The sequence below is a fragment of the Pelophylax lessonae genome (assembly GCF_965119305.1).
Source record: "Pelophylax lessonae genome assembly, chromosome: 7".
Classification (NCBI taxonomy): Eukaryota; Metazoa; Chordata; class Amphibia; order Anura; family Ranidae; genus Pelophylax; species Pelophylax lessonae.
This window is the reverse complement of record NC_138774.1, coordinates 156431289-156455523: the sequence shown is the minus strand read 5'-3', so window position 1 is coordinate 156455523 and position 24235 is coordinate 156431289. Positions and strand designations below refer to the sequence as shown.

The 24235-nt window shown below is 42.4% G+C and overlaps 1 protein-coding gene across 1 annotated transcript in view; it reads left to right on the top strand.

Moving 5' to 3' along the window:
- GAB3 (GRB2 associated binding protein 3) overlaps window positions 1-24235 on the top strand; it is a 189612-nt gene that overhangs the window by 104163 nt on the left and 61214 nt on the right. The window contains exon 2 of the mRNA XM_082262883.1: window positions 17311-17614. Coding sequence (XP_082119009.1) covers window positions 17311-17614 — 304 coding nt within the window. The remainder of the gene's footprint in view (window positions 1-17310; window positions 17615-24235) is intronic.

Sequence of the window (24235 nt, the reverse complement as noted above, 5' to 3'; positions counted from 1 at the left end):
TTTGAGATTTTGATGTGTACCTATCAGAAGAAGGGCATGATCCCTTAGTCCGAAACCAACAAATCATGGAATACTTCTAATTATTCTTTGTATGTTTTTTGTTTTGGTTTTAATACATTTTAGGCTCCGTTCACATGTAGGCGTTTTGGGGCGTTTTTGGGGCGTTTTTCTGCTCTAGGATCAGCTCTCAAAACGCCCAACAAGACAAATCCTATTCATTTCAATGGCCCCTGTTCACATCTGAGCGTTTTGACGCTGTATACAAAACGCCCAACGCTCAAAAAAGTACATGAGCTTCTTTTTGGGCAGATTACAGGCGTTTTCCATTGATCTCTATTCAATCTAAAAACGCCTGCACAAAAATCGCGGTAAAAATCGCGGTAAAATCGCGGTAAAAAACGCCGCAAAAATCGCGGTAAAATCGCGGTAAAAAACGCGCGAAAAACGCTACGCTCAGGTGTGAATGTAGCCTTATGTGCAGCAATCCTTTGAATTTCTTTCTATATATGACTTTAGGAAGGGTCTGATTGCATTTCACTGAGAAACTGCCATAGAGCTATTCACCTCATCTGTACTGTGTGTATATGTATGTATGTGTGTGTATATATATATATATATATATATATATATATATATATATATATATACATTATCTCACAAAAGTGAGTACACCCCTCACAGTTTTGTAAATATTTTATTGTATCTTTCATCTTTTCATGAGGCAGCACTAAAGAAATAACACTTTGCTACAATGTAGTGAGTGTACAGCTTGTATAACAGTGTAAATTTACTGTCCCTCAAAATAACTCAAAACACAGCCATTAATGTCTAAACCACTGGCAACAAAAGTGAGTACACCCCTAAGTGAAAATGTCCAAATTGGGCCCAAAATGTCAATAATTTGTGTGGCCACTATTATTTTCCAGCACTGCCTTAACCCTCTTGGTCATGGAGTTCACCAGAGCTTCACAGGTTGCCATTGGAGTCCTCTTTCACTCCTCCATGATGACATCACGTAGCTGGTGGATGTTAGAGATCTTGCGCTCCTCCACCTTCTGTTTGAGGATGCCTCACAGATGCTCAATAGGGTTTAGGTCTGTAGACATACTTGGCCAGTCCATCACCTTTACCCTCAGCTTCTTTAGCAAGGCAGTGGTCATCTTGGAGGTGTGTTTGAGGTCATTATCATGTTGGAATACTGCCTTGTTTCACTTTTTAACCACTTCTGGACCGGAAGGTTTTACCCCCTTAATGACCAGGGCATTTTTTGCTATATGACACTTTGTTACTTTAACAGACAATTGCGCGGTCGTGCGACAATGTACCCCAAAAAAATGTATGTCTTTTTTTTTTCACAAATAGAGCTTTCTTTTGGTGGTATTTGATCACCTCTGGGATTTTTACTCTTTGCGCTATAAACAAAAAAAGAGCGACAATTCTGCAAAAAAAAAACAAAAACTTTTTTTTAACTTTCTGCTATAAAACATTCCCAATAAATAAAATTTAAAATCACATTTTTTCATCATTTTATGCCAGTATGTATTCTTCTACATATTTAAAAAAAAAAACACAATAAGTGTATATTGATTTGTTTTTTGCAAAAGTTATCGCGTCTACAAACTAGGGGAAAGATTTATGTCATTTTTATTTTTTTTACTGGTAGTGGCGGCGACCAGCAATTTTTAGCGGGACTGCGACATTGCGGCAGACAGATCAGACACCTAACTGACACTTTTTACACTTTTGGGGGGGGGGAAGAACAGTGACATTATTACAGTATACAGTGCTAAAAATATGCACTGTTACTGTACTAATGACACTGGCAGGGAAGGGGTTAACACCAAGGGGCAATCAAGGGGTTAAATGTGTCCATAGGAGGTACTTTCTAACTGTGTGTGGGATGGACTTGCTGGATGAACACAGAGACCTGTGTTCCTAAATAGGAGGAACACGGCATCCCTGTGTTCATTACTGACAGAACAGCGGTCTGCCATGTTTACAACGGCAGACCTACAAAATGGAAGTAGGCAACCGCACTCCAACTTGAAAGTATGAAATGAATAAAATCAGTTTATTGAGGATCCAAATAATCCATAGTGACAAAAATCAGAGACAGGGGACAAACACAGTTGACGCGTTTCACAAAATTACATTCGCTTAGTCATAACCATCAATGGCAGACCACTGTTCTGTCTCCACGGGGAACGATCGCGTCTGCCATACCCGCTGATTGGCTCCCCCTGTGCGTGCAGGGGCAGGACACTAGCTGTCCCGCAAAATGACGTACAGGTACATTGCTTCATGGGCAGAGCCAACATGCCGCAGTATAAGTACAGCGGCTGGGGTTAAATAACTTTTTGGGGGGCAAGTGTGTAAGAGAGAGGAAGGGGGGGGGAGGCAGGAGAGAAGACCTTCTTGAAATGAGTAAAGTTTAGCTTTAAAGAAAAACGGCATATACAGACTGATTTTAGTGTTGTGGGTTTAGTAACACGTTAAATGTTTTCTATGAGCGGGGTTTTCCGAGAGCAAATTTAGATTTGTATTGTGCATGTAACCAGGTTGGTGTTGCCCTATATGACCAGTTAACCATTTCATCTACAAGTCACAGAGCATTATAGCGTTGCATTGGTTGTAGCATATTTAATAATTGATTTATTGGTTCATGAGCATAATTAATAATTTAGTGTTGTTGAAAGCAATAAACAGATGTTTGCAGTACAAGCTTTAAAAGCATAGTAACAGTAACTGAAAAAAAACATAACAAATACCCCTAAACAGGTTAATTCATTCATTGCAAATACAAGAGCATTTCATATGTTTCACCATTCTTCTAGATAGTCCAGTAGAGGCTTCATTTTGCCCAATTTCCTGTTTGCTCTATTTCTCAGTGTACCATCATGTGAGCGCTGACAGTTTTGATATGCATTTTGACTGTTATTGACCTTTTGGGTTTTGTGGTATTACCAAAGTAAAATAACAGGCCATGTTTCGTGGAATTGTGTGCTACTGACTTGTTTGTTATGAGATAATATGCTTGGTTATGTTAGGCCACACCAGTGCCCTTTTCAAGAGGAAATACTTCTAAAAGAGCAGTTAGGTTATTTATGGGATTTATGTTCTTTTTGTAGTATATTGTTTGCATACAGATCTGTATTTTATGAAGTCATTATAAAAATGATCCAAGTAAGGAGTCTGTTTGGGAATCTATACATGTATGTACTTTTCTTGTAGGCATGGCAACTGTTTTTTTTTTCTTTTCCTAAAGTATATCTAACCCCAAATATTTTTAGATTAGGATTAGAACCCCTGACAGTTTTTTCCCATTTCAATATCACTAGGAAACAAAGTCATAGAAAAGTTGCTGTGATCACTTTAGAGCATTTTTCTGTCGCTTCCAGTTGTGGCTACAGGACATAAAGTGAAGGAAAATCCCCCCCGTATGGGGCACATATGGTAAAAGAAAAACGTAGGGGTTCAGGATAGTTCACCGATTACAAGGCATATTGTGAATGGACAAGGGGAGAGAAGGGGCAGATAAATGATGGCGTGACTCTAATACAGGGATCCTCAAACTACGGCCCTCCAGCTGTTTCGGGACTACATGTCCCATGAGGCATTGTAAAACTCTGACATTCACAGATATGACTAGGCATGATGGGAATCGTAGTTTCTGAACAACTGGAGGGCCGTAGTTTGAAGACCCCTGCTCTAATATGTTTCGGGTAACAAGTGCTGGCCCACCCAGTCCTGTTTCTGGAACCTCTGTGTTTATCATTATGAATGTCTGTCGCAGAGATGGGTCAGAATGGGGGTGCTAGAGGCAAGAAGATGTAAACCAATGCTGAATTTAACCACAGGAAACTGGAATTTACTCATTAGAGCACCTTTGTTTTTGAAGCTCCCAAAGCTTAAAAATCCAGATGTTAAAAGATATGTAAAGGCAAGTACTTTAATAACTAAAAACATTAAAGGTTTATTTTAAAATATGCTTTTCTGTACAAATGAAATTGTCCAAAATATCTTGGTATGCTGAGGCCTTAAGAGTTCCCTTCACTGGAACTAAAGGGCCAAGCCCAACCCCTGAAAAACAACCTCACACCATAATCCCACTTCCTCCAAATGATTTGGATCAGTGCACAAAGCATGGACATGGATGAGCGAGTTTAGGGTGAAGGAACCTGAGTGGCTTGCAACCCGATAGAACACCTTTGGAATGAATTAGAGCGGAGACTGCAATCCAGGCCTTCTCATCCACATCAGTGCCTGACCTCACAAATTCGCTTCTGGAAAAATGGTCAAACATTCCCATAGACACAGATTACTAAACCATGTGGACAGCCTTCCCAGAAGAGTTAAAGCTGTTAGAGATGCAAAGGGTGGGTCAACTCAATATTGAACCCTTGCTATAGAGAGTCTTGCTGGACAACTCAGACTAGATGCACACCCAGCGGGAGGGAGGAGAGAGCAGCACAGGGCACACTACCTGCCAGGGGCCCCACTCCACCCCTGTCAGCTCTGCTCCTCCCCCGACCCGTTCTTCCTACTACTTTACAGCCCCTCGTCTTCTCTAACCCGCCCCTCACAGTCCCGGTCCTCTGCTCTTTTAACCCGGCTTCACATCGTTTCCTTTCCCAGAGCCAAACTGCCGGCGGCATGCACCCACGCCAATACCCGGAAATGCAGGATATATACATGATCCTCAGTAGTGCAGCCACTGCTATAGGGTGGTCGGCAAGTGATCAATTGCCTCTGATCACAAAGGCTTTCACTATCGTAGAATGTACAAATAAGAATTGTTTTTAGTACCACATCTCCTTGTATTCTAGAGCTTTTTGATGCAGCTATATCCAATAAAATAGGATGTATAGTCCTATTCAAAGCCTATGTACAGCTGATATAAAAAGTCTACACACCCCTGTTAAAATATCAGGTTTCTGTGATGTAAAAAAAATGAGACAAAGATTAATAATTTTTGAACTTTTTTTTTCCATCTTTAATGTGACCTATAAACTGTACAACTCAATTGAACAGCAAACTGAAATCTTTTAGGTGGAGGGAAGTAAAAATAAAAAACTAAAATAATATGGTTGCATAAGTGTGCACACCCTTAAACTAATACTTTGAACCTTTTGATTTTCTTCTTACAGCACTCATTTGGGTATGGGTCTATCAGCATGGCATATCAGATCACCCCACAGATTTCCAATCAGATTCAGGTCTGGGCTCTGGCTGGGCCATTCCAAAACTTTAATCTTCTGGTGAAGCCATTCCTTTGTTGATTTAGATGTATGCCTTGGGTCATTGTGATGCTGAAAGATGAAGTTCCTCTTCATGTGCAGCTTTCTTGCAGAAGCCTGAAGGTTTTGTGCCAATATTGACTGGTATTTGGAACTGTTCATAATTCCCTCTACCTTGACTAAGGCCACTGTTCCATCTGAAGAAAAACAACCCCAAAGCATGATGCTGCCACCACCATGCTTCACTGTGGGTATGGTGTTCTTTCGATGAAGTGCAGTGGTGTTTTAGCCCCGGTTCACACTAAAGCGATGACAGACATCGCATGTGATTCGGAGCGCACTGCTCTGCATATCACATGCGATGTCTGTGCGATGTGAATTCGGACAGAACACACACAGGACCCTTTTTTGTCTGTGTGTGGTTCACACCAATGCGATCCGATTCATTTCCGAACTGTCAGTTCGCACTGCGATATGAGAACTGATCTGGGGGGTGTCGTTAACGTTGTATTTGTGTGAACTGCCTGCGATTTGAATGCGATGCAGGAACCCGCAGTGGATATGCAGGGTTCCCCCATCTCATATATGTGAACCGAGCCTTATAAAAGGATGCATACAGAATAAAGTTAATAAAATATTCTAAATGCTTCATACTGAGGAAGAGGGAAATTAGGTTGCTGTTGGCTACTGCCTATCTCTGTTCCTTCTATTCAGAAAAGGTGATGTCATATGGCGAACACCTCTGCTATCACCTAGCAGCTTGTAAGATATTCTTTATATTCAAAATCCCAAATCTCGGCAGAGTGCCTAGTTTATAAAACAATTGAGTTTGCAGTTTGCTGTGAGCTAATAAAATATTTTTGTTGGGTCGTGTAACTTCCCCTTTAAATGAGTAGAGTGCTTTTTCCTGAGAGGTCAGTAGAAGAGGATGCTGTATCTTATCCCAGAAGCCACCTGCACGTCTTCTGACCACTTCCTCTACCGTCAGCTGCACTGTAAAACAAGACCCTTGAGCCGAGGGCAATAATGTTAGTCTTCTACTAATATAAAAGCTCCAAAGCTTACACATGTATGTTGGACACTTTCCATGAATGCTATTAGTACTGAAAGCTTATTTAATTTTGTCAAAAGGTGAATTTGTTCCTCAAAAACATCTGTTTGAGTTATGGTGTTCAGTCCAACTGTATTGTGCGAGCCTCGCTTTGTATCTGTATTGCTGCCTTTAGTATTACTATCTGAAGTTCTTATAAGCAGAACTATAGATAAAAAAAATTGCACACAGGCCAGGTCTTTATTGCAGAAGAGACATGCAATATTTATTTTACATAAATTCACGTATCTGCCTGCTTGTTATCCTCTGTAGAATGTACACTGAGTTGCGCATGTGCAGCTAAGTTTACATTCTGGCACACTACCTGTGTACCCAGATGACTGTAATCCTGTGCATGCACGGGAGTGACAACTTCCCACACCGGCCAATTAAGACAGCCGAAGACTGGCACCTGGAAGAAGCCATGGAGAAGATGCCGCAGAGGGAATTCATGGGCATCAGACCATTATACCACCTCCCGCCTGCCATATAGCCAAAGGACGGTGGCTCTATTGTTCTGGGATGACAGAGCTCATCAGTGAGGGCAGTCAGTGCCCATCAGTGATGCCAATCAGTGCTGCCTATCAGTGGCCATAAGTGCTTCTTATTAGTGCCACCTATCAGTGGCCATCAGTGCCGCATATTCGAGCCTCCTCATCAGTGCTACCTCATCAGTGCCATCCCATTAGTGCTGCCTCCTCAGTGCAGCATATCAATGCCCATCAGCGCACATCAGTGCAGAAGAAAAATTACTTATTTACAAAAAAATTAAAATTTTCGGTCTTTTTTTGTTTTTTAACCAAAAAATTAAAAAACCCTGTGGTGATTAAAGCGGAGTTCCAGCCTTTTCACTCACCTGTCCAACGGTCCAGCGATGCGGCCGCCTGAAGCCTCGATCCTCTTCCCTCTGGTCTCGGCGGGGCCGGCATCACTGCTGTGGGCACCCGGCTGTGACAGTTTGCGGCTTCACAGCCGGGTACCCACTGCGCATGCGCGAGTCGTGCTGTGCGTCTTGATTGGCCGGCAATCTTCTGGGACCTCTGACATGTCCCAGAAGATTGCAGGGAGGGAGGGGGAGAGGAGAACTTCCGTTCAGGGCGCCGCGGCGCTCCGAGCGGAAGTGGGAGCAGGTACCTGTCAAAACTAGGTACCCGCTCCCCCCCAAAAAAAATGACATGCCAAATGTGGCATGTCAGGGGGTTAGAATACCTAAAGCGGAAGTTCCACTTTTGGGTGGAACTCCACTTTAAATATCACCAAAATAAAGTTTTATTTGTCTAAAGAAAAATTATAAAAATTTAATTTGGATACAGTGTTGCTTGACCGCGCAATTGTCATTCAAAGTGTGACAGCGCTGAAAGTTGAAAATTGGCCTGGGCATGAAGGGGGTGAAAGTGCTTGGTATTGAAGTGGTTAAAAAGGTTAGTATTTGTACCTTTACTTCTGCTCTAGGTGGGTAGAAAGTAAGCTAACTTCAGCAATGAAGCTCCATTTTTTATTGGAGAGTCAGGAAGGTGTAAGATCGTCATGGAAATTATAGAAATGTTCAATTCATTTGGAATGTGACGGTAAATAGCTCATGTGGTAAAATAATGGTAATGCGGTAATTACCACATAATTTCATGCGGTCATTTATCGCACAGTAGCTGGTTGTTAAGGAGCGGGTGGGAAGCTGACCACCGCGTTATTAACAACCAATGACTCATTAGCTGTCAGCGGGAAACTCACTACTAAAAATAAAAATAAAAAATTCCAATCCATACCAGACCCTCCAGGCCTGGTATGTATTCTAAGGGGAACCCCACGCTGTTTTTTTTTTTTTTTATTCTGGGGTGGGGTTCCCCTTAAAATCTATATCAGACCTGAAGGGCTTGGTAAGGATTGGGGGGGACCCCCACGCTTTTTTTTTTTTTTAAGAATTTTTCACCCGCTGACAGCTGATGAGTCATCTGTTGTTATGCCTCGTACACACGCATCAATAGTCGGCCGATTTTCGGCTTGTTAGTATGATGCTTTCAACAACCGACTCTGACTTTTCGGCCGAACAAAATCTGGTGTGCAGGCTATAAAATTTTTGTTGGCCGTCAACATAACGGCCAATTTTCCGTCAGTCAGTACAGATTTCGGCAGACAAAAATCTGATGAGCAAGACTGGGCATGCTCAGAGAAGAAAAAACACACGGAAAGTAAACCAGCACATGACATCACTTCTGAAGTTGGTTTTTGTTGGCCGAGAAAATTCGTGTGCAGTCTAGATCACATTTCAACCAACACAACAACAACATTGGAAAAAAGACGGCCGATCGGTCGGCCGATAATCGTTGCGTGTGTACGAGGCATAAAGGATGCAGTGACCAGCTTCCCCGCTCACTCCTTAACAACCAACTATTGGGGGGGGCCCACGCTGCATCTGAGCAATATCGCATGTGATACCACCAGCAAAACCCTGGTGATAAACTTTGCATCTTTTCTTACTTTCTGTTCTGTTTGTGAGTTGGACTAAACAGCTTACTACATGTTTTTTTTTTTTAGATATTTACTGGCACATCTTTCATTTTGCTTTAAATACCCCATAATCATCAGTACCTGCTTCGCACTGGTTTGACTGCCATTGTTATTATTGTTTGGTTTTTTCGACTCCTGCTATCCACAATACTTGTGCACATTTAGGCCCCGTTCACATAGGGGCGACGCTACTTCGCACCGCGACCTCCGAGGTCGCGGTGCGAGCAGCGCGCCTCGACCTCGGAGCGGCCGCCACGGACTTCATAACATTGAAGTCTATGGCGGTCGCCTCCTGGTCGCCCCAAAGAAGCTCCAGACCCTTTTTCTAAGTCGGAGCGACTTGTGTCGCTCCTATTAGAACGGGTCAGCAGCTTCCCTATGGGAGGCGACCTGCGGCGACCTGTGAGGCGACCAGGTCGCCTCACAGGTCGCCCTAGTGTGAACCGGGACTTAATGTTTTATGTACCATGTGCTCCATGTTGTTTTCAATATCTATGGTTGGGCCATTTTGGCTCGTTATACACTGTTGTACCTTTTCTAAAAACTCAATAAAAATTATTGAAAATTAAATACCCCATAATCGTTATTATCTTTTTGTGAATTGGACCTTTTTTACCGCATCACATGCGGTCATTTTTTGTGAATTGACCCCCAATGTCCACCAAGACAAATGAAGACAATGAGGGTGAATCTACCACTTGGGGACATAGACAGCAATAAAGAATTTGGAATGGGTTTATAACTATGGATAAAAGACAAGCACTTTCAGTACAACCTATAAAACTTACAGAAGGGTCATTTCTTGATCATTCTGTTTGAACTACCGATAAGGAAAATGTGTCTTTTCAAATGTTCTAGTAAATAAATGCACGTTTTCATAGTTCTTTTTTTTTTTTTTTATTATTGGAAACTGATGCTACACATCATCATTGCTATTGTTCTTGATGAATAGTTATTTTTATTTTATACCATGATATCATTAAGGTCACTGACTCACACCACAACATTTCCACTACAACTAACTCAAAGAATTAAAGGGAAAATCTAGACATGTATTGTTAGATAATATATGAACATTGTGATTAATTATACCAGACCCAAAAACAGGACATAGCCTGTCTGACCTATCAGTACTAGGTAAAGTAAAAAGTCATATGTAAAGGATATGGAAATGAAAGCACAAGTGCATAGATTTTGGCTTCTGCCCAGGTGATAACCAAATAAAATTCCATTAAGCATACACAGATCCTTATACAATAAATACACTGAACGGCCCCCACGCTCACCTGACCTAAATCAGCGATCTCCACTAGCTTCTGGGCACTGTGCTGAGCAGATGCACTGCTGCATTGTGAACACAGAAAACAGTTGGCTTAGCACAGGCACCATTCAGGAAACACTTTGCATGTTCTCAGTGAATGAAAAGCGTTCTGGGATTGGGTTAGGTATAGAGGAGAGAAAATTGAGAAAATGCGAATTGTTCTCTTAGTGGTGCCTGCGCCGGGCAAGTGACCTCCTGTGTTCAGTAAGTAGAAGGGCAGCCCCTTGGCATGGGACCCAGAAACCAGGTGACCATTATTGGAGTAGCAGTGCTTACTACTATGACTTCCTGTTTTCATGGGGATACCACAGATATGGCACATACAGTACATCCGGAAAATATTCACAGCGCTTCACTTTTTTCACATTTTGCTATTTTACAGCCATATTCCAAAATGGATTAAATTCATTATTTTCCTCAAAATTCTACAAACAATACCCCATAAAGACAATGTGAAAAGGTTTGTTTAAATCTTTACAAATTTATTAAAAATAAAAAACGAAAAAAATCTATGTAGATAAGTATTCACAGCCTTTACGCAATACTTTGTTGAAGCACCTTTGGCACCAATTGTAGCCTCAAGTCTTTTTAAGTATGATACTACAAGCTTGGCACACCTATTTTTGGGCACTTTCTCCCATTCTTCTTTGCAGGACCTCTCAATCTCCATCAGGTTGGATAGGTTGCATCAGTGCACAGACATTTTCAGATCTTTCCAGAGTTGTTCAATCGGGTTTAAGTCCGGACTCTTAGACCCCGTTCAGACAGGGGCGACGCGACTTGCTGGGGCGACCTGTGAAGTCCTCGGCGCGACATGCACGGACTTCATATCATTGAAGTCAATGCAAGGTGCCTCCAGGTCGCCCCAAAGTAGTACAGGACCCTTTTTCTAAGTCGGAGCAACTTGTGTCGCTCCTATTAGAACGGGTCCTGTGCTAATCAATGGCAGGCGACCCACCGCAACTTGCCAGGCGACCAAGTCGCCTGACAAGTCGCGCTAGTGTGAATGGGGTCTCAAAGACATTCACAGAGTTGTCCCGTAGCCACTCCTTTGTTATCTTGGCTGTGTGCTTAGGGTCGTTGTCCTGTTGGAAGATAAACCTTCGCCCCAGTCTGAGGTCCAGAGCGCTCTGGAGCAGGTTTTCATCAAGGATGTCTCTGTAAATTGCTGCATTCATCTTTCCCTTGATCCTGACTAGTCTCCCAGTTCCTGCTGCTGTAAAACACTCCCACAGCATGATGCTGCCACCACCATTCTTCACTGTAGGGATGGTATTGTCTAGGTGATGAGCAGTGCCTGGATTCCTCCAGACATGAGGCTTGCCATTCAGGCCAAAGAGTTCAATCTGTGTTTTATCAGACCAGAGAACTTCTTTTCTCATGGTCTGAGCGCCCTTCAGGTGCCTTTTGGCAAACTTGAGATGGGCTGTCATGTGCCTTTTACTGAGGAGTGGCTTCCGTCTGGCCACTCTACCAATACAGGCCTGATTGGTGGAGGGCTGCAGTTCTTCTGAAAGATTCTCCTCTCTCCACAGAGAAATGCTGGAGCTCTGTCAGAGTGACCATCGGGTTCTTGGTCACCTCCCTGACTAAGGCCCTTCTCCCCCGATTGCTCAGTTTGGCTGGGCAGCCTGCTCTTAGCAGAGTCCTGGGGGTTCCAATTTAGGATGATGGAGGCCACTGTGCTCATTGGGACCCTCAATGCTGCAGAAATTATTCTGTACTCTTCCCCAGGTCTGTGCCTCGATACAATCCTATCTCGAAGGTCCACATACAATTCCTTGGACTTAATTGCTTGGTTTGTGCTCTGACATGCACTGTTACCTGTGGTACTTCGTATAGACAGGTGTGTGCCTTTCCAAATAATGTCCAATCAACTGAAATTACCACAGGTGAACTCTAATCAAGTTGTAGAAATATCTCAAGGATGATTAGTGGAAACAGTATGCACCTGAGCTCAATTTTGAGTGTCATGGCAAAGGCTGTGAATACTCATGTACACATCATTTTTTTGTTTTTTATTTTTAATAAATTTGCAAAGATTTCAACCAAACTTCTTTCATGTTGTCATTATGGGATATTGTTTGTAGAATCTTGAGGAAAATAATGAATTTAATCCATTTTAGAATAGGGCTGTAACATAACAAAATGTGGAATAAGTGAAGCACTGTGAATACTTTCCGGATGCACTGTACATACTTACATTGTAACTAATGTAAAAATTCCATACTTTGAATTTAGTTCTAAACCCACTATACTACATGATCATCGTTTGCGATGCTTGGATCATTTGCATAGTGAAGGCATTATGTGAGTTTGTCACCGTTATCCTGCTACTGATAACATGCTTAAAATAAATGTGAAACCTGTTTCAGTCCTGTCCCTCGTCTTGTGCACATTAGCTACATAACACTCCACAGACTGGGTAATTGGCAGAGATCTTATTTTTGTCTGAAAGGATCTGTTTCATGTTTGCCTTCTTTATTTCCAAGGAACATTGTGAATTTTATAACTGTCTTATCGCACATTTTATTTTTGGAGAAGTAGTGGGCTCTGTGTTTGTTTGCTATATCATCTGGTTACTTATTAATTTCTACTTCCCTTTTTTTACATATTATTTCTGGGAAATTCTTAGGTTCCCTATGGTATTGTTTTAATGACATGCTATGTTACCTATTGTTTTGTGATGCTAAAAGGGTCTTTTGTCCTTGTTACCATTTTGAGCTGGTTGGCATTACAGTTGACCCATAAACGTGTCTCAGTTGTGCTCAGACTGGTTTTAATTATTTTTTCAAATTAAAATTTGGGAGAATTTGGTTTCAATCAACTTGTTGAAAATAATAAATAATTCTTTAGTTTGGCGTGCAAACTACTTAAAGTGGTTGTAAAGCCACTTTGTTTTTTTCCTTGTGTCCCCTGTGTTAGAATAAGTTATGTGCCCCAGTTTATGTGCTTCATAAAAAATATGCAGCTTCATACCTTATTTCAGAGCGCCGCTCGGCGCTCACGTGACCACCCGCCACTCTCCTCCCCTGATCTGAGAAAAACAGCGGCGGGGGGTCGATGAGAATCCCCTGCTGACATCACCCGGGAGGAGAGGAAGAGAAAGGCGCTCTGAAATTAGGTATGAAACTGCATATTTTTTTATAAAGCACGTACACTGGGGCACATAACTTAATCTAACACGGGGGATTCTAGGAGTAAAACTTCTGATCAGCCACCCTGTTGGTGTAGACTGCAGTACTCATCTGTGTATTCTGATGGTGGAAAGGTCTCCTTGCTTTCAGAATACAATGACACAGCGGGGAAGATTCCCATATCCACTTTGAAAATGTCAATGGGGGAATCAGTGGTTTTTTTCCCCCATTCGATCAGCTGGTTGAACGGAAAAACTGACACATGTATGGCCAGCTTAAGACCCTTCCCACGCGGAGCGGACTCCGCTAGGAGTCCATCCGCTTAGCGAATCTACGTCTCTACGGGGGGTCGGATGTTATCGGACTACCAATGGCCATCCGATCGGATCCGCTAGATGGGTGGGCAACAAATACATATCTGTCTGTTTTTAGCAGATTTGATGTCGGCGGGTGTAAGGGTACAAATGTCAGTTTACACCCGCCACTCCATAAAGGATAATAAGTGGTCCGATCGGGTTTACCTGAAAAACTGACAGGCAGACCCCAATGGTCCATTTGTGTGAAGGGTCCTAAAGTGTAACTAAAAGTAAAACATTTTTTTTTCACTTTGGATAGAGTAAGGGAGAATTATAACCCCTTTTTTTTCTGGCCATCTGTGTCCTAATGGGGGGGTTTCGCTTCCTGTTCAATAGCCAAAGCAGGAAGTGAGAGGAAATCTGGTCTGGTGTCAACCCAAGATTTGGAATTTTCTTTTACTTTCAATGATAACAGTAAACAGGACAAATGGAGAGTATAAATCAATCATTCTATAATAGGGGCACAGACAGCAATAAAAAATTACAGGTGGTCTAATCTCGCTCTCCACTCTATCCAAAACTAAAAAGAGTTTTGCCTTTAGTTATACTTTAGGCTGGGTTCACATTAGCTGCGGCCGCAGCTCACAGCAGGGATTATGTTCACCGTTTCAGGTGCGAATCAGGTCCGAATTGTTGTCTGAATTCATGCCTGTGATGGAGCAGAAGATGCACAGGACCCTTCTGCAATTTCCGACCGCGCCCCCCCAGGAGGTATGTAAACCGGCTCTATTATGAGCCAGTCACAGTCTCCTGTCATGCAAATTGGATGCGGGAAAAGCCACATCCAATTCACATCTATGTGAACCCAGTCTTAAAGCTATGTTGTGTTGAAGGGCTGTGTAAAACTCAGGACCTGATGGACAGAATTACAGATCCTTTGGCAGGTAAAACAGCTCCCGTATATGTATTTTATTTCTGTATTTAGCTGTTTTCCTAAATTTCAGGTTAAAGTGAACCTGTAGTTCATTCTAAATTTACCTAAAAACAGAAATCAAAATGCCAATTACTTTAACTGTGTTGCTGATTACTGGCTTTTCTTGGTTTTATGGTTAAGTGTTTGCAAACAATCACCTTGTAAAACAACCCATTCAGTTTAAAATAGAAGTGAAAGGCAAACATTTGTGTATAGATATAAAAAATGTAAAGGCGTTTTTTTCCCCTTTTTTACAAGTGATCACATAATGTCTGCTCTCAGTTGCATAGGAGCTGGGGGAGGAAAAACAGCAGGACACTGGTCTTCCCAGTGAATGGCTGTGCAGGAGGGGTGTCTCAGGACAAGTCTGATAATGGGAGGAGATCAGTCTGAGTTCCTAGCACAGCTAGAGAGCTTACCACAGTGTGTTCTGCTTAGTGTGGTCAGTTTTTTTTAATAGGAAAGCAGAGGGACTGACAGGAACACTATACAAAGGAAGCAATACAAAGAGAACAGGATACATTCTCATACAAGTACATGGTACAGCAGGCACATAATAGGAATATGAAATGTTAGGTTTACATATTTTTTAAGCCCTGCCAATTACTATTCCCATGTCCCATGGGAATGCCTTCGTAACCAGTAGAGGCATTTTTAACTGTGCAGGGGCTGGGCAGTTGGTGGAACTTAAGACATGTATTCAGGAAAAGTTAAGCCCCAATAACAAAGGGAAACGTAAGCTTATAAGAAGCTTTTCTAGGTAATAAAGGTAAGAGCAGGCATTTTCTGCTCTTCTTTGGCAGATTTGAAAAGTTTAAAAGTGGAGTACATGATAAGTTTAAAACTTCTCTGCTCCTGTGTAAAGCATTGAGCCTCAACCCAGACCCTGTCAAGAGCTATATGACCGCTAAATTAAAAGAGAAGTATGGAGTTTTTTTTTTTTTTTTCCTGAATCATACTTACCTAGGTGGATGCAGGATCAGTCCGATGTTGCATCTGTGCCTCGCTGGCTCTAACACTGAGAACTGAGTGATCAAACACCGCTGATCACTCAGTTCTCACAGCTTCATGAGCAGAGAGCTGGTGACTGTCAGTGGAGGTCTCCTGTCCTGCCATTCGAGCAACTTTGGCACAAATTATCCTAGATTATGTTGAACCAACCTATGTCGGCTTTATTCGATGACAAAATGCACAAGTTTGATAGAGTATGGGAACCATGGCTTAGCTATCTTACTGGTAGCGCCTAAGGGGTCCCAGTATCTCTGGGTCCCGGGGGCGGGGGGGGGGTGCAGGGTTGGGAGCAGCAGCATGACATCAATGATCCTTTTAGTCAACTGTTAGGCTCCTTTCACACTATCCGTCCGTCGGACGGATTCCGTTTTTCTCAGCGGGGGATCGAGTCGCTGATCCCCGCTGAGCAGCAGGAGGACAGCTGTGTCTCCTCGCTGTGTGCGGAGATACAGCTGTCAGTTCCCCATGCATCTCTATGGGGGAAATTGGATGGGAATGGACCGTCGGTCCGTTCTCACCTGATCCCATCCGATCCGATCCACTGGACGGATGGAAAATAGGGTTTCCATCCGTCCAGATTTGACGGATCGGATCGGTTCGGATGTCAGAGGACATGTCTCCGCTGCCATCCGATGCCCTATAGGAATGCATGGGGGGACCGTTCAGATCCGCCAAAAAAACGGACAGGCGGATCTGAATGGTCCGCCTGTGTGAAAGGGGCCTTATGCTCCTTTCACATGAAGGGTCCAATCAGGTCCACCTGTCAGTTTTTCAGGCAGACCTGATCGGACCTTCCATTCATCCCTATGCACCGCTGTGTGTCCGTTTACACCTGCCTACATCCAAGCTGTTCCGGTCTGCTAAAAAAGCATATGTGCAAAAAGTGCAGCGCTTATCCAAATAAGTGACAAATACATATATAAAATTATATCTGTGCAAATACAAAATCCACAGCGTGCCTGGTATGAAATGCCACAGTGTAAAAAAATAATTATTAAATAGTCCAGATAGTGCAAACAAAAACAAAGAAATAGAAAGAAAAATGGAGTCCCAAATGCGTAATCCAGAAGATGTAAGTACATGCATGAAGAGAACCAACTTCCTAAAATCCTTTGTGAATAGAAGCGGGTATCATTACTAGCCTGTGCTAGCTTCTCTCTTTTGTTACGACTTATCTAGTGCAGACTTTTTTTGCACTTTTTTTTGTCTGCTAAAAAAAATAACTGAAGGGGATCTGTCAACCTCGATCTAGGTGGATCAGATCAGGCGTCAGGTGTAAATGGCTAGTGGAGACCATTTACTCCTGACCGTCCATAGAGCAGAGTGGGCTATGTCCGTGTCCACTCTGCATAAACTGAGCAGACACAGACCTGTCATCCGCCCCCTCTACTCTGATCAGCAGACAGATCCCCTGAGGATCTAATCGGAGTCTGCCCAGTGTGAAAGGGGCCTAAGGGAGTATTCTTCCCACTTCTGACCAGTGTAATAAAATTTTTTCCAACCGACTCCCAATTAATTGGCTCATTATTCCAAAAAAGAGGGAACTTGGTGTAAGGTTGGCAATATTCACGACTGTCTTTGGATGTTAGAGGCAGCTGCCCACAAATTTGTGTCTTAATTTTGTTTTGAAACGTATCTATGATATAGAATATGTTATGGCTTACAGCACTGACTGTGTGTTTGTATGTATCCATATAAGTTCACAATGCATCAAAACAAATATATTTGTCTCTTTTTCAGATATGGCGGAAGCGTTGGTTTGTACTGCGACAGGGAAGGATGAGTGGGAACCCAGATGTCTTAGAATATTACAAGAATAACCATTCCAAGAAGCCTATCAGGGTGATAGACCTAAATGAATGTGAAGTACAGAAATACATTGGGGTGAATCTGATTAAGAAGGAATTCCAGAACAGCTTTGTGTTCATAGTAAAAACAGCTTTTCGAACATTCTACCTGGTGGCTCGGACTGAGGAAGAAATGCAAAGCTGGATGTCCAACATCAGTCAGATCTGTAACTTTGGACAGCTGGAAGATGGCACCGGTAAGAAAGTATTGACCTTGTACATAGGGCGTTGAAATACTAAAACTGGAGAGTGCAGAATCTGTTGCAGCTCTGCATAGAAACCAATCAGCTTCCAGTTTTTTTTTTGTCAAAGCCTAAAGTATTACTAAACCCACAACAGAAAAATCAGTCTGCATATACAGTAAAGCATGCTTGTTATACTCACTGTGAAACCTAAGGGGTTAATCCTCTGCATTGTGTAAAAAGGCTGTTTGATCCTGTCTTCTCTGATCCTCCCCTTCTTCCACAGTCCCCAATCCATCTCCTAATAGAACAGAGTTTTGGGGACACTCTGCATATGCTTAGTTTGGTATGTATTGCTAGAGTTTTTTCTTTTTTTCTTAGGAGAGGGCATGAGATCGGAACAGGGCCAATCAGCACTGTCCAGACAGAGGGTCAGGGACAGTCATGGGTCAGGGGTCATGCATCCTGAAAGGACAGTCAGAGTGGAATGAAACTCCTTCTACAAGCTTTAACCACACACTGATAGAAGTCACAAGCCATAATTGCATTTGCATGTTCTGTGTACTGTGGGAGACCAGGTATAGTGAATGCAGGGTCCTGGGTTTAGTAACACTTTAACTGAACAAACTGAAGTTAGAAGCTGAATGGTTTCTATGTAGGGCTGCACCAGATTTTGCACTCTGCAGTTTAAATTAACCCTATTGCATAAACGTCAGCAGCATGACAGCATTGACAAAGTGGATTACTCTATACTAACTTCCCCTTGAGTTACAAAGAGTCTACAAACATGTGCATCTGGCTTAAAATGACCCGCTCTGCATGTTCACTTTGGAGGCTACTGACTACAGCAATGGGCCAATAGCAATATGCAGTTGGTGGTGGGTCAGTACACAACACTACCAGGAATTGCTGTATACAACACCATTAAATATAGGTCAACAAGGGGTGCTAAAAACTTCATTGCAGTTTTAGCATTCATTTAGACAGCGGTTAATACCCATCTTACATGCTGAGCTGCTGTTTTCTGCATCCACTTTGGAGCTTGGCAGTCTATTCAGGTGGATGCAGATGCAGTGACTACATAAACAAAGCCGCATGTCAAAAATTGACATGTGTGCAGAAGTGGGGGTACAGATCCGAAAACAGATGATGTGCATCCGGATCCATGCACCCGCTCCAGCACACAGGTCAAATTTGAACATGCCGCTCGCTGTACCTGCATCCACTTGTGTAGCCTGCCTGTGCACAGCTCCAAGGTTGACGGTTGTCATCGCGTATCTGAATAAGCCTTTAGGGCAGGCATGTCCAACCTGCGGGCAATGTGGCCCACTGCCCCCTGACAATTTTTGCTGGGGAAGGAGGAAGGAAGTCGGGTTGGGGGCACGGCCACAGCAGCTTCCAACTAACGGTAGGTAGAGGCTGCCTCGGGGGGGGGGGGGGGGGGAGCATGTGCAGTGTTTTTCTGACTCCTACCACCATGACCACTTGAAGTCACTGAGATGGTCATGGTGGTTAGAGTGTTCCTTTATTATCATTTAAAAGAAGTAAACCTCTGTATACTGATTCCATTTCATTTGATCATCCTCTAGTTGTGGTAAATTAGTGCGGGGGGCCGCGGTGGCATCTTTTTACTTATATACCTTAATTATAGTATATATTTTATATGCGGCCCGAGAAAATTTCTCTACACTCAATGTGGCCCAGAGAAGCCAAAAGGTTGGACACCCATGATTTAGGGGCTGTTTAACACCTTTATGATACAAACAGATTTACTGTCAAACTGAACAAAGACCTAAATACAGAGTTCTAATGCATATATTTGAATTTTTTATCCCCCTAATTCAGCCAGGTCTGTGATCTTATGTTTTTTGTACAGCAGCGAACAATACAAATTGTTCGATGACTCCCTCCCAATCTGCTAATTTTACATGGAAGGAACAGAATCACCCAGATGGTCATCTTTGTGTCCCCCTACTGTAATCCTGATTAGCTCAGATTGTGGACCCTCCATCTCAGTATGACTGTCACAGCCTGGGGGATTACTGGTTGATATTCAAACATATGCAAGTAGCTAAGCTAGATAGATCTATGTAAAAATAAATTTAATGAATTATAAATACATGTTTGGAGGCCAGCTTTAAAATGAATCCTATGTGTGGGCTGTACTTGGTACACAGAAAACCAATTTATGAATTTATGACAGGGATTCTGTCTTGGTACTAAAGCTGTGGGTAATTCTGTATACGTCAACCCTAAAAACAATGTTACAGACAAAAGAGGCTTTTCTCGTAACATTTTCCTGTCCTGCCTGGGAAAATGTACCATTCTTTTAGGTCATGCTGGGAAAAACAAAACTGTTTCTCTAGTTAGAAAATACTTATACATAATTTATTCAGCCAGCTGCTGCAATATAACATTAATGCACACCGATACTATTACCAGACTCAAAGTAGAGTGTGGTGAGGCTGCTTTGTACCCAAGGGAGGATCTCGCAGATCTGATGAGACTGAAGGTTAGGTAAAGGGTAGCAAACAGTGGCCATAAGTGGTGGATAATCAGGCTGTAAATAATGGAAGAAGCTGCCGTCTAGGAAGCTTTGGCTAAAAGATAAGGTCTGTTACATACAGTTTAAAGGAAAGTGTTTGAAACATATAAGCAGTGTGTGGTTTAGGCTGAAAGTCCTCCTACCATGTCTTCTGTGTTTGATGCATACATAAGATAACAAGCTATTTGTTCCTTACAGCAGTGTTTCTCAACCTTTTTCCAGTTGGGGCACCCTTGTTCTAGGTTCAGTTAACGTTACTCTATGACGTGGAACACGCAAAAAAGCAGGCTGGTTCCTGACACAGAGACAAATGCTCTGCTTTTTAGGGGTTCCAATAATTCTTAATGGTACCCCAACACTGTTGCTCTCTTGATCTCTGTGTATTTTGCAGGTGGGATACACACAGGGCCTTTGTATGCAGGAAAATTTGATATATCTTAGCAGACGCGTCCCAGAACTGTGCTGAGAGATGTAAGTTTTTAGGAAGGAACAAATAGATTCCCTTTGCAGTGACCAGTGTCCCATGTGCGTTAGAGCCTGTGTTTAATGGCCGCACAAATATAGGCTGTGGACTAAAGAATATTTGTGTCCATTAGCATAGTTCAGCTGTTGTGCCAGGGGGATAGATCAGCAGAAGAAAAAACTTTTTTCTGCCAACACTAAAGGGCGTACATTAGCCAATATATTTCCAAAGGACAGGATTTTTAAGGTGTCTTTTTTACATGAACATGTACATTTAAATATCATCATTTACATTTGTCATCTCTACTTGACATTTCATTCCAGAAAAAAATTATTTTTATTATTTACAATTCAGTAAACGTTATTCCATAACCACATCACAGAACATACATAAAAACCAATGCTAGGGTGACAATTGTAGTACCACAAGCATATGATATAATATTTTCATATTTTTCCATTACAATAAAAATGTTGCCCTTTGGAAATTGATTGGGGACGTCCATATATACTTTAGAGATGTAACTTGTTTATAGAAGGGTGTACACGGCTATACTGTATGATGTTCCTGTAAAAGCACTAAGGTAAGCAGTGACAGTCCAGGTTGATAAGCAATAATCCAAAAAACAATAAGGTGTAACCACCCTTCTCCTGCGCTTGGTATCCAGACCCCTCGACCACACACTACGCGGGATTGACAACTGGCTTCTCAGATGGCTCAAGTCTTGCTGCCCTTAACGGACTGGGGTAGTCCACCGGTACTAAAAGCAAAAAAGAACAAAAAAGGGCACACCGACCTAGCGCATTATCCTCAATATAAGGCTTTATTAAATAGCATAAAAATGGCTACTCACAGACGTAGATGTAAGTAAGGCGTATCAAGCTGAATTGCTCGAGAGTCCGTGTTTAGTCCATATAATTGTCCATGATGAGATTCAGCTTGATACGCCTTACTTACATCTACGTCTGTGAGTAGCCATTTTTATGCTATTTAATAAAGCCTTATATTGAGGATAATGCGCTAGGTCGGTGCGCCCTTTTTTGTTCTTTTTTGCTTTTGATAAGCAATAATGGTTTGTGACAAATGTTATTGTCGTTTTTATCGAAGCTGTTTTTTAAATGTAAAATAAAAGGGGTTACTAGATCACTAAGGGTAGTTTGCTTTGCAGTTCCCCTATTCTAACTGAATCATTGGACTCAGCAGTTGGATAAGGGATGTGATACTTCTTGGATTACTCATTTGAGTTCTTTAAGCATCTGGTCTCTATGGAAGTGTAACCTCTATATCTGAGTCTACATGGCAGTGTTGTCTTTACATCTGAGGTCTGTATGGATGTGTGGCCTCAACAGTAGAGCTGAAGTCTGTATTTCAGTGTAACCTCTACATCTGAGTTCTGTATAGCAGTGTAATTGCTAGATCTGAAGTCTGTATGGCAGTGTAACCTCTACATCTGAGGTCTGTATAGCAGTGTAATCCTTGCATCTGAGGTTTGTATTGTATAGCAATATAACTTCTACATCCAAGGTCTGTATGGCAGTGTAACCTCTACATACAAGGTGTCACAATCAGGGGTCAGGCTCAAAGACCATTTGCTATAGCAGTAGCGGGACTACCACCGACCTGGAGGATAGGTACAAAGACAGTCACCTTGGCAGATGACACGGGCTTACTTGAAGTCCAGTGTTCACCAGAGCAGTGTTCACCAGAGCTCCTGATGGTGGAGATGGATTTTGCTGCGTGTTAATACCAGGTCGCAGTCTTCAGGATCGCCACACCAGAACGTAAGCAAGCCGGGGTCCAGTAGGGGATAAGCAGGTACAGTGAGGGAAAAAAGTATTTGATCCCCTGCTGATTTTGTACGTTTGCCCACTGACAAAGAAATGGTTCGTCTATAATTTTAATGGAATATTTTAACAGTGAGAGACAGAAGAACAACTAAAATATCCAGAAAAATGCATTTAAAAAAAGTTCTAAATTGATTTGTATTTTAATGAGTGAAATACAGTAAGTATTTGTTCCCCTATCAATCAGCAAGATCTCTGGCTCCCAGGTGTCTTCTATACAGGTAACGAACTAAGATTAGGAGCACTCCCTTAAAATGAGTGCTCCTAAAGCTTGTTACCTGTATAAAAGACACCTGTTCACAGAAGCAATCGATCAATCAGATTCCAATCTCCCCACCATGGTCAAAACCAAAGAGCTTTCCAAGGATGTCAGGGTCAAGATTGCAGACCTACACAAGGCTGGAATGGGCTACCAAACCATCGCCAAACAGCTTGGTGAGAGGGTGACAACAACAGTTGGTGCGATTATTCGCAAATGGAAGAAACCCAAAATAACTGCCAACCTACCTCGGTCTGGGGCTCCATGTAAGATCTCACCTCGTGGAGTTTCAATGATCATCAGAATGGTGAGGAATCAGCCTAGAACCATGGGAGAAACTTGTCAATGATCTCAAGGCAGCTGGGACCATAGTCACTAAGAAAACAATTGGTAACACACTATACCATGAAGGACTGAAATCCTGCAACGCCGCAAGGTCCCCCTGCTCAAGAAAGCACATATACAGACCTGCCTGAAGATTGCTAATGAACATCTGAATGATTCAGAGGAGAACTGGGTGAAAGTGTTGCGGTCCAATGAGACCAAAATCAAGGTCTTTGTCATCAACTCAACTTGTTGTGTTTGGAGGAGGAGAAATTCTGCCTATGACCCCAAGAACACCATTCCCCCTTTCGAGCATGCAAGTGGAAACAATATGCTTTGGGGATGTTTTTCTGCTAAGGGGACAGGACAACTTCACCACAACGAAGGGACAATAGACAGGGCCATGTACCAGCAAATCTTGGGTGGGAACTTCCTTTCCTCCACCAGGGCATTGAAAATGGGTAATGGATGGGCATTCCAGCATGACAATGACCCAAAACACATGGCCAATGCACCAAAGGAGTGGCTCAAGAAGAAGCACATTAAGGTCCTGGAGGGGCCTAGCCAGTCTCCAGACCTTAATTCCATAGAAAATATGTGGATGAGCTGAAGGTTCGAGTTGCCAAACCTCAGCCTCGATACATATAGGGAGAGGATCTGCAAAGAGGAGTGGGACAAAAGGAGTGGGCTTGGAGAGGATCTGCAAAGAGGAGTGGGACAAAATCCCTCCTGAGATGTGTGCAAACCTGCTACCCAACTACAACAAATGTCTGACCTCTGTGATTGCCAACAAGGGTTTTGCCAGCAAGTACTAAGTCATGTTTTGCGAAGGGGTCGAATACCTATTTTACTCATTAAAATGCAAATCAATTTATAACTTTTTTTAACTGCTTTTTTCTGGATTTTTTTTGTTGTTATTCTGTCTCTCATTGTTAAAATAAACCTACCAATAAAATGATAGACTAATCATTTCTTTGCCACTGGGCAAACGTACAACATCAACAGGGGATCAAATACTTTTTTTACGCACTGTAAAGATCAAACAGAAGTGTAGTCAGTAAACAAGCCAAAGGTCAGTAACGAGTAGTTGCAGGTTGGGATCACGCAGAAGCATAGTTGAGGAACAAGCCAAGGGTTAATAACGAGTGGTAGCAAAATATGGACGGCAGCAAGGAAGACAAGAGTGAAATACTGGCTGAAG